Here is a 12,214-nt window from a genome sequence, read left to right as displayed (position 1 = left end):
TGTGCACATACACACACACACACACTCACACACAGCCATGTGTGCCCACCTCTGCACCTCCCAGCCCAACCCAAGCAGCTTTGGATTAGTGGGCATCCCTGCACTGGGGACACCCATGTTGCAAATTGTGCGGGATGCTTCTCTGATTATAATATCAATGGCACTGGATTTTGATGTGACTTAACCTTGTTTCTTGTGCTATTTGGGCCTATTTCTTTTTTTATTTTTCTCTCTTTCTTTTTTTTTTTTTTTTTTTTTTTTTGATACAGAATCTTAGTCACCCCAGGGAGAGTGCAGTGGCGTCATAATAGCTCACTGAAACCTCAAACTTCTGGGCTCAAGCCATCCTCCTGCTTCAGCTGGGACTACATGCATGCCACAATGCCTGGCTAATTTTTCCTATTTTTAGTAGAGATGGGGTCTCACTCTTGCTCAGGCTGGTTTCGAACTCCTGACCTTGAGCAATCCTCCCGCCTCAGCCTCCCAGAGTGCTAGGATTACAGGCATGAGCCACTGTGTCCAGCCCATTTGGGCCTATTTCTATCTACTCTCTTTCTACTTCTTTAATCTTGACCTGTTTGCCAAACTAAATCTAGTACAAGAAAACAGTGAATTTTCCAAGGCCCTGTAACTTGAGTTATTCATACACGCATCCTCTCCCCATGACTCTCTAAGCACCAGAGAGACTTAAATTTTCCCTTTTCTCATCCCTTACCCATCTCTCCCCACCAAAATACAAGTCTAGCTTATTCTCTCCCTCAGATCCAAATTAGATCACATTCACTCTGCGTATCCTAGTTAACTTCCAAATGTCCTAATAAGTCTGGGGACAGAGATACGGGCTCAAACAACAGGGAGAATCAAGATTCCTGAAAAACAGAAAGCTAGCCCTTCCCCGGGATGCAACAGTTAAGTTCCAGGATCAGGGAGGGGAAGAAACAAACAGCCTGCCTTTAAAAACATGGGGGAAAGGAGTTCAATCTAGCTTTTACAGCCTGGCCAAGGGACAATTAAGTATGATGCTGGAATAAAATCATTCAAGTACCCAAAACACATAACTCCTGTAAGTTCTCACTTGAAAAGATGCTGGAAGATCTGTGTCATCAAAATTTGGAAGTTATCCAAGGAAGAAGATAGAGGATTTGTTAAGAAGGGATCTAACACAGAACTATAAAGGGAGGTCCCTGGACAAGGTCTCTGTCCCAGGCATAGAGAAGACCAGAGATTTTCCATTGGGAAGAACCAGAGCATTAGGGGAAAATACTGTTAGTTGTGAGATTTATACAAAATGATTTGAGGAGGAAAATTTTGCATATGTACACAAAATGTTTAAATAAGGCACCTATTAACTATAGGAAAAACAAACTTGATAAGTTAAAAAAACTGTATAATCATATGGTTACTAAATATGTATCAGAAGAAACAGTTGAATGTGACTGAATTTGAAGAGTTGCAGTATGGGTAAGTAGGCAAAGGGCAAAATTCTGCCATTTTTCTATTTAAATCACTTATAATTACTTGATTTTTTAAAACTATATATAATCTTGAGTTTAAAAATATTTAAATTTAAAATAGAAATATAGCACAAATATCTCAGTTTATGATAGAATTATAATTGGAGAAATTTCAGCAAAAACTATATAAATTCATTGTCATTTTGACATTAATTTGTTTTTTTATACACTGCAACAGCATTAAAAGATGCTTGAAAGATAAACATATGCAATCAAAATATATTATATGTTAAGCCTACATGGACTACTTCTGCCCTTGTAGGTTCACATTGTGGATCTTAGATGTTGGGAACCTCTGCCAACATGTTACCTAACATAAGATCATTTGACATGGTGCAGAAGTGATGATGACCTAAATGGAAAATGAACAAGGAAATGTCTAAAGATAGTTTTTTAATGAAGGGCCATGTAGAAGGCATATTACCATATATGAGCTATATAAATACATTTTCAGTCTCTTTAGTTTCAGCTGAAGTTGTTTTATTTGGGTTGCAGGGGTTATTAATGAAAAGTTGTGTATTTGAGTATAAAAGTTACTGTTCAGGGAATGCCTATGAGTGGAGAGACCCCAGGATTGGACTGAATACTCTGATTAAGAGTATATAATAAGCTGCTTGCAGTTGCCAACCACTGGTGGTACATCTAAGTGGAACAGATAATATCAGGCATAGTGTTCTAAAATAATGCTGGCTCTTTGGATTAGAATTATGAGGACTAAAAATGGATAAGTATTCTTAAATAGTAATTTGATAAAGATATATGGCTTCTGAGGACTTAGAAAGGCTATTAGACAATTTGAGAAATGATGTCATGACAATAGAAAGACATACGGTATGAGAAAGTAAAGTCACTGGTGCACACTGATGGAAGACTCAGCAGCAAACTTAACACCACAGAGGAGAGACAAATATGCCTACATTTGACATGAGACATTGAGAACACGTATGAGAGACAGGTAGGATGAGAGATTGACCTCTTACCACAAAAGAACTGCCACTCAAGCATGTAGTCAGGAAAACATTCAAAATGATACATGAATTGAAAGAGTCCTATTCTTTGAGGCTTCAAGTCAATTTGATCTAAAGCTTCAATATATTCCCAATGGAAAATCTCAATAAAGTTTTTGTAGATATCTACAAATGGATTCTAATATTTATGTACAAATATAATTATATAAATGGTAATAGAATAGTCAAGGCTGTTCTGAAAAGGATAATTTCTTTATGTTATTTATTTGTTCAATCATTTATTTATATTTATAAAATATCAGTATTTTATATTATGGTTTACAATCCAAACTACATTATTTAATTTCTCACTCAAATAATTTCATTTTTGGCTATTGGGAGCTGCTATAGGCTGAATATTTGTGTCCCCCAAAATTCATATGTTGAGATAGTCCCCAACATGGTAGCATTTGAAGGTGTGACCCTTGGGAGGTGATTAGGTTATAGGGGTTGATGCTTCATGAAAGAAAGTAGCCCTCTTATAAAATAGATTCCAGATACATCCCTACCCCTTCTGCCATATAAGGTCACAGCAACAGGACAACCATCTCTGATCCAGGAAGCAGATCATCACCAGACATCAAGTCTGTCAGTGCCTTGATCTTGGAATTCCCAACCTCCAGAACTACAAGAAGTTAAGTTTTCTGTTGTTTATAAGCCATCTAGTTCATGGTATTCTGTTATACCAGCCCAAAGGAACTAAGACAGAGGCTATTTCAGACTGGGTCCTACCACACTTTGACATGTCACATCCTTTTGTTTTTTAGAGTATTTCCATACTTTTTGGCATTACAAAATATTCTAGCCTTATCTTGATATTTCTTACTCAGAAGTTGGTCAGCTCCAATGAGCCCAGATTGATGTTACTGAACAATGTAATTACAAAACAAGAATCCAATACAAGGTATAGAAGTAGTTACTGCTTCTAGGCCCTCTCAGCAGACAGAGATAGAAAATATGTGTATAAATATTAACTCAAATACACATATATCTGTAATTATTTCTATATCTATCCATCTGTATTTATATTAAGCTAAACATGAGCACAGGCTGATGTCTAATCCAGCAGCACATATTGCATTCTACCCTTCTCGTCCTCCATCTCTGTTGCTTCTACCTTCTTAGTGAGAAACCAGGATCTCCCTATCCACCATCCTTTCTTGACTTGGCCAACCCCAATATACACGTACAGCAATTTCAAAATTTTTAACATTTTTCTCCATAAGAAACATCTTTAACAGTGAAGGTACAGTGATTATGAATAGTTCTTTTTCTTTTAACCTTATAGTTTTCAGTCAAAACACTTTGTTAAGTTACTCAAGTTACTTAAGTTGATTTTTCTCTCATCCGAGTCAAGGAAATTACATAGGTTCTTTTGTCACAGAATGCAGATTATTTGAAGATCTCTGAACCTCTTCTTTGATATTAAAATTTGCATACATTAAAGTTCATTTTTGTGCTATAAGTTTCTATGAGTTTGACAAATACATAATGTATCTACCATCGTCATACAGATTAGTTCCATCACCCAAAAATCCCTTATACTTCCCTGGTCAACTACTGCCCCCATACTTAATACAATGAGATAAAGTGGTTACTTATTTCTTCTGTCTCTATTAGTTTCTCCTTTGTTACAGAATGTCATAAGAATTGAAGCATATACTATGTAGCCTTTTGCTATGGCTTTCTTCACTTAGAAAAATGTATTTGAGATCCATCCATTTTGTTATGTGAATTATTAGCTCATTCCTTTTTATCACTAAATAGTATTCACTCTATGGATGGATCACAATTTGTTTATCCGTATGTCTACTGGATTTCAGGGCATTTTGATTGCTCCCAGTTGTTGGCAATTATGAAGAAAGGTTCTAGAAATATTCAAATGTTCATATGCAGATTTTGTGTGGATGTAAATTTCCACTTCACTTGGGTAAATTCCTAGTGAGCACAATTGCTGGGTTGTATGCAAAGTCCATGATTAACTTGATAAGAAATACCCAAATTGCCTTACAAAGTGGCTTTAAAATTTTGCATCTCAAGCAGCTAAAAATGAGAGTTCCTGGTCATTTTCATCCTCCCCAGAATTTGGAATTGTCAGTTTTATTATTTTAGCTATTCTAATTAAATTATAATGGTATGTTATTGTTGCTTTTATTTGTATTTCCTAATGATGAATGATATTAATCATTCTTTCCATATGCTAACTTGACAACCTTATATCTTCTGTATGATGCAACTGTTCAGATCTTTACCACATATTTTTTATTGAGCTGCTTGTTTTTTATTGTTGAATTTTCATATATATATATATATATATATATATATATATACTGAATACAAGTTCTTTATCAGATGAGATTTTCAAACATTTTCTTCTAATTAGAAGGAGGATGATTTCTTTAGTTTTGAGAAGGTAAGACATTTTTATGAATTTGAATTAAAAGCAATATAAAGACCTATACAATACAGAGTCTCCCCATCAGTATACCCAGGAGTCTCATTAACACTACCACATCACCCAAATAACCAATTTCATGTGCTCCATCCAAGATTTTCTTTTTGCAGATGTATACAAATATAGATATGAAATAAGTTTCACTTTTTGTACAAAAAGATAACAAACAAAATTTTTGAATCTCTGCTTTTCTTACTCAACAGTATATTTTGGAGACTGTTCTTTTAATGACACAGAAAACTGCCTCATCCTTCATCCAGTTGTGTAACAGTCAACTGAAAGAAAGACTAACAAATTATATAAGCATTCACCTTTTGATGTTCATCAAAGTTTAGGTTGTCACTAAACTTCTGTAATTACTTGTACGATGAAGCAGAAAAAAATCTGTGAACCTCTGTCAGCCAACATAGAAATATTAATTGAGAATAGTGGGTATGAGAGGAACAGGGGTGAGGATGGAGCACTACAAGAACTGAGACATGTGGACTGAGGGAGCTTAGTGCAGAGCTGGAAGGCAGCTTAGTAAAATTTGTCTTAGTGAGGGAATGGAGGGGGAAGAAAACACAGAAATGCATCTTGTAATCACAGAAAGACACAAAAAGGAATCAAGAAACAAACTGGGCAGGGGCAGGCAGCAGCTAAGGGAGCAGTAAGGGGGAATGCATCATGTCAAGATTAAAGAATGTGAAAGGTGCAGGGAGAGGGGCCATAGGCTGCCTTTCCCTCTATTCTCTCTTCACTAACTACTCCTCAGTCCAAAAACACAGCAAGGCCCGCTCTCCATTGTCACATTAGCTCCCAGAACACAGCTCCATTCCTGTCCCACACTGGGGGCTGGCCTGATAAGATGAGTAAAGTGAGATAGGAAAATGCCTCTTTCCAAGATAATTCTTCCATGCCTGGAAAGTTCACCAATTACAGGCACACCTGTAGTAACACACATCCAGCCTAAGATTGCCAAGGAGTCAGGTTGATGCAGTGAGTGCACTCTCACAAATGCTAGTCAAAAAGATCACAGGGAGATAGTGCCAGTTAAACACTGAAGGCAGGACCCAAAAAGAAAAGTGGAGCCCTAAGATGGGACCTGGGATCACTCAGAGAAGCAAAACGAGCTTCACACAAGACACCATGAAAACACATGGCAATCTAGAGGACGATGATCCTGACATGGAGAATCAGACATTTACATCAGCCATAAGATAATAAATCACACTTCACTTTTCACATTCATAAGTCATAGAGGCCTAAAAATCACACAGTTTTGGATATTTACATTAGTCACATATCTTTTGTGACATATATTATAACTACAGAGGCCACATAAATATAATATTAATTAAAATATAATAAAGTGATATCCCATACACGAAGCATTCAATTACAAATTAAAGCATGGTCAGTACCTAAAAATTCCCTGGTGAACCGCAGATATATGATGATAACAATGATTATTTCAGATTTGAATTAGTACCTTCAGATTACTCAAATTGGCGATGAGGATTGTCCACAGGACAGACCTAATCCTTGAGGAGTTGATAGCAGCGTTTCATGCCATCTCCAAAGGCCTGTATGAATTTGTCATTGCGGAGGGTGAAGATAAAAGGGTTCAGAAAAAGAGTCACCACTAAAAGCAGTAGTGATGCCACCCTGTTGTACTCAGCTGCCTGTGTTTGCTTGGGTTTCACATACAGGAACAAGCAGCTGCCATAGAGGATCACGACATAGGTGAAGTGGGAGGCACAAGTGGAAAAGGCTTTCTTCCAGCCAGAGGCTGAGGGGATCTTGAGGATGGTGGAGATGATGTAGGTGTAGGAGACAATTGCAGGGATCAAAGAACCAATGACAATGACAACAGCCATTAAAAATAGAATAAACTCTGTGAAAACAGTGTCATCACAGGATAGCTTGAGCAATTGTCCTCGGTCACAGTAAAAATGATCTAACACATTTGATTTGCAGAATGTAAGCTGAAATGTGGCATAGACTGGCCAGATTTCAGAAAAGAACCCAAACACCCATGACACAACTACCACCCAGATGCAGGTGTGGCTGTTCATAATGATGTTGTACCTCAAAGGGTTGCAGACAGCCACATAACGGTCCACAGCCATCGCTCCCATTAATGCTAATTCTGAGGTACCCAAAGAAAGGTACAAGTATACTTGTGCAGCACATGCACTCAAAGATATTGTCTGAGTCCCTGAAAGTAGCAACCCCCAGAGCATAAACGGGACAGCAACAGATATGATCAGGATCTCCAGGACAGACAGGTGGCCAAGGAAGAAGTACATGGGGGAATGCAGGCGTTTATCAACACAGACGGCAAGGATAATGACTGTGTTTCCCATCATTGTCACTGAATACAAGAAGAAAAAGGTAGCAAAAAGGATATGGCGTACTTGTTGAGAGCAAGGGAAACCTAGGATAAAAAATTCAGTGGCACTAGAGGAATTCCCCAACATTTAGTTCTACGCACACTTGTTCCCTGTGAAATCTAGAAAACAAAAGGGAGATAACAGTTCTCCTGATCTCAACAGAAATAGAAACTACTCCAGGTAGAAAAAATCTTTTTTCTGCAGCTCATAGGCTTCACACAATGTTATATTACCATCTATATATATGAATACTAATTTATCTAAATATGTGAAATATATGAAGAACACTGAGGTGGCCAAGAAGATGAGTCCAGTCATATCATAGGCATGAAAGCTCAACACCCTGCCCAGTATACAACACAGCATCTCATCTACTCCCACTCAGTATTTCTCAGTCTAGGGGCAGCTAGTAAATAACAAAGATAATTTAAGTTACAATATAAAAAGGAAGTTGAGATGGTGATGACTGCTGTGTAGGAAAGAGAGCAGGGTGATACATCTGTTAGAAGCCACTTGTAAAAATGTTGCTCTGGAAGCTGTGTAGAAAAATGACAGAGGGGCACAAGAGTGGCAGGGAGAGCTGGAGTGGAGTGGTCGCAGCTGAGATGGTGAGAAGTGCTTGGGGGTGGTGTTGTGGAAGGAGTGCTCAGAGGGGGCAATGGTAGAGGGAAACAGAAGAAGGCAGGAGGCTACCTGGGCTTTTAGCAAGGATATCTATGGCTATTTTAATCAAATAGAATTTATGATTTTTTTGGAAGGTAAACATGTTGTGGGAGGTGGGGAGGGAATCAAGGGTTCTGTTGTCCTAGAAAAGTCAGCTTCTTGGAGTTGAGTCGGTCACCTCTGCTACTCCACTAGCCTACACTTCAGGATCTGGCTGTCCTTGTTCCAGAAGGAAGGCAGGCACAGAACTTCCCATTCTGACCCTCTGCTACTCTCTCCTCAAAGAGGGAAACTAATAGATGACACTCAACTCTAACGAAAGAGGCTAACTGAAAAGTTGTAAGGACTCAGCACAGGCTACCTCCTGCCTGATTAGTGCTCAGGATGCTCTGTTGGCCAGAGAAAGATATTGCAGTCTTCACCATGAGTGAAAAAAAAATCTCTCTGTACACTACCATCTAGGAAAACTCCAGAAATCATAGAGCTGTGGGGTACACAAATATTTATTCTTTCTCTCCCCTCCTTCTTTGCCTCCACAATGAACCCCTAAGGCATGTTATTCCCTTAGGAAAGTAAGTTCAGAGAAACCCTAGGGATGCAATGAAGGGAGTACCAAAGAAAGTTTCAAACCTTCTCTCCTAAGACTAATCAACTTTGAGAACTCTTAAAAGTTTTGTGTAATTGACAAAGTAAATCGTTCTTGCAAAGACTTTCATAGGTAATACCCAGGTTACCTTCCTCTTAACTCCAAGTCCAGGTTATCACCAAATAGTCAAGTCAGCCCCCTACTCTCCTATGTGCATCTCCCCAAGTCCTGCAAAGCTGTAGCTATACCCAAGCAGAAGGCTCCACAAAAGTTCCCAAAATACACATCAAAACCCCAGAAGTTAGGGATTGGTGAAAAGAACAAAATATTGCACTAAGAAGGTCCAAGATCCTATTCCTCCTTAGAAACAGAAGATATCTATAGAAACTATTAGAGCTAATGTTATTGGAGCTCTAGAAATCAAAGTTTTGCAGCAACAAAGCAAACACCGATTCAAGGAAAATACAAGTATAAATTTTAGCAAAGCCTTGTGGTGTTTTATCTTACCTTTGTTCACCCTCTCTGCAGATTGGCTGCACTCTTGAGAATGGCAGCCTATGTCCCCTCTGTGGTACACTATTCTCTAGGTCCATTTGCAACAGGCAGACTTTATTCACAAAGTATTCTGTATGTCTGTTCTCATTGATCTGGGCTACCTGAAGGCCTGATACCAGGTACTTGTCCTCCTTGTTTACCTAACACAGGACTCACTAAAGGTGAAAAGTGTCAGGCATTGCTCAAGAACATTGTGAGACTATCTAAAATCCTGTAGTTATCCAGGGAAAATGATTACTATTAAGACATAAAATAGACCATCTAAAGTTTCAGAGGAAAAGTTGGAGAAAGTTTCTAAGGGACTTTATGGGATTAAAATGTACCTGTGTATTCTGTGGAATTTAGACTCACACGAATGCTCACGGAAAGAAGCCATGATCAGAAAATACCTGAAAAACTCCTATCCCTATATATCTGGCTGATACCTAGGCTATGAAAGCCCAGCTAAGCACTGCAGAAGTACCCCAGCACAGTCAATGTGAAAGGATATGGAGAACTGTCTGGTTTTTTTGACTTATTTTCTTGTTCATTTTGGTTTAGTTTTTTGTTTGTTTGCTTACTTGCTACTTTTTGAGTTTTATTGTTTTGTTTTGATTTCTGTTTTGTGTTTTGTTCCTGACATTACATGAAATCTCTGCCCTAATTCTAATTGAAAACAAGCTAAAGGAACAAAGACTTTAGCGACCACACATGACAAGGAATACCATCTTTGTAATAGACGTGTAAGAGTGTAGAAAAGTTATTAAACAAGTGGATGACTATAGCCTTCAACAATAAAAAATAATAATAATAAGCTTTAAGGAGGATGAAGAAGATGACTTCCCTAACTATGACACTATAATATCCAAATGTCTAGTATACAATAAAAAAAAACACAAGGAATACGAAGAAACAGGGAAGTGTTGCCCATTCAAAAGAACAAAATTCCTACATTTTCTGCTAGAAATCTATGGCTTCATGTCTTAGATCTCATCTCTTATTGACTTTGATTAATACTTCTAAGCAATGAGATGTAGGGATCCCATGTCATTCTTCTGTATGTATATCCAATTTTCTCATCATCATTTATTGAATAGGACTTTTCCCCAGTGTACATTGTTGTGTACTTTGTTGGAGATCAGCTGATTGTAGGTAGATGGTTATATATCCAGGCTCTCTGAACTGTTCCATTGGTCTATGTTTCTATTTTTGTACCAATATCATGTTGTTTTGCTTACTATAAACTTGTAGTATAGTTTGAAGTCTGGTAATATGATGCCTCCAGATTTGATCTTTTTGCTTAAGATTACTTTGGCTACTTGGGGTCTTTTCTGGTTCCAAACAAAGTATACAATTATATTTTCTAGATCTGTGAAATATGACGTTGGAAATATGATGGGGATTGTATTAACTTTGTAAATCACTTTGGGTAGTATGTAAATTTTAACAATGTTGATTCTACCTATCCATAAGCATGCTATTAATATGTTTTTCCATTTGTTTGCATCCTCTGTGATTTCTTTCCTCAAAGTTTCATAGTACTCTTGGTAGAGATCTTTCACCTTAGTTAAGTATATTCCTAGGTATTTTATTTACTTTGTAGCTATTGTGAATGGTATTGAGTCTATGATTTGACTCTTGGCTGATTTATGTATGTTGATTTTGTATCCTGAGACTTGCTGAATTTATTTATCAATTCCACAAGATTCTTAATGGAATCTGTGGGGTTTTCTAGACACAAAATCACATTGTCAGTGAAGAGTGATAGTTTGACATACCCTTTCCCAATTTGGATACCAATTGTTTCCTTTTCTTGCCTGATTGTTTTGGCTAGAACTTCAGGCACTGTGTTGAATAGAAGTTATGAGAGTGGGCACCCTTGACGTGTTCTAGTTCTTAGGGGGAATGTTTTCAACTTTTCCCCAGTCAGCATGATGTTGGCAGTGGGTTTGTCATATATGGCTTTTATAATTCTAAGATATGTTCTTTCTATGCCTAGTTTGTTGAAGTTTTTATCATGGAAGGTATTAGATTTTGTCAAATGCTTTTTCTCCATCTATTCAGATAATCATATGGTCTTTGTTTTTTATTTTGTTTATGTGGTGAAACACATTTATTGATTTATGTATGTTGAACCATATTTGCATGCCTAGGATGAGGCCCACCTGGTCCTGGTAGATTTTTTTTTTTTCATGCACCACTGAATTTGGTTTGTTAGTATGTTACTGAGGATTTTGTGTCTATACTCATAAGATATATTGGACTGGAGTTTTCCATTGTTGTTGTTGCTGTTGTGTCCTTTCCTGGCTTTGATATCAAGGTGATACTGGCTTTATACATTGAGTTAGGGAGGATATCCTCCTTCACAGTATTATAGAATAATTTCTGTATTACAGTTACCAGATATTCTTTGTAAGTCTGATAGAATTCAGCTGTGAATCTACATAGTACAAGGCTTTTGTTTTGTAGGGAAGGGTTTTATTACTATTTCAATCTTACTGTTTGTTGTTGGTCTATTCAGGAGTTCTATTTCTTCCTGATTGGGTCTTGGAAGGTTATGTGTCTCCAGAAACTTGTCCATTTCCTCTACATTCTCTCGTTTATGCATATAGAAATTTATATAGTCTTCATAGATTAAAGGGAAAAACATTTGCAAGCTACACATCTGATAAAGGACTAATATCCAGAATCTATAAAGAAATCAAGCAAATCATCAAGAAATAAAAAAAATAATTAAAAAGTGGTCAAAAGACATACACAGAAGCTTCTCTACAGAGGAAAGCTTCTACACAGTTAAGTAAATAGTTAACACAGCAAATAGACAACCTACAGAATGGGAAAAAATATTTGCAATTCACACATCTGTTACAGGGCTAATATCCAGATTATACAATGAACTCAAACAAATCTACAAGAAAAAATAGCAAATCACCCCATTAAAAAGTAGGCAAAAGACATGAACAGAAGTTTTCAATAGAAGGTAGAACCCACAAGTACACATTCACAGTCAAATGAAGGGATAGAAAACAATATTTCAAGCAAACACAAGCCAAAAGAAAGCTAGCTTGGGAGTTCTGATT

The 12,214-nt window shown here is 37.3% G+C and overlaps 1 protein-coding gene across 1 annotated transcript; it reads right to left on the bottom strand.

Moving 5' to 3' along the window:
* Window positions 1-6,493: 6,493 nt before the first annotated feature.
* LOC105873263 (olfactory receptor 9A1-like) lies at window positions 6,494-7,552 on the bottom strand. Its single transcript, XM_012768047.2, has one exon. The coding sequence runs from the start codon at window positions 7,436-7,438 to the stop codon at window positions 6,494-6,496; it is 945 nt and encodes a 314-aa protein (XP_012623501.2). The 5' UTR covers window positions 7,439-7,552.
* Window positions 7,553-12,214: the final 4,662 nt, after the last annotated feature.

This window comes from Microcebus murinus, chromosome 9, assembly GCF_040939455.1.
Source record: "Microcebus murinus isolate Inina chromosome 9, M.murinus_Inina_mat1.0, whole genome shotgun sequence".
In the NCBI taxonomy this organism is placed as follows: domain Eukaryota; kingdom Metazoa; phylum Chordata; class Mammalia; order Primates; family Cheirogaleidae; genus Microcebus; species Microcebus murinus.
The sequence above is the reverse complement of the archived record's forward strand: the minus strand, read 5'-3'. Positions and strand labels throughout refer to the sequence as shown.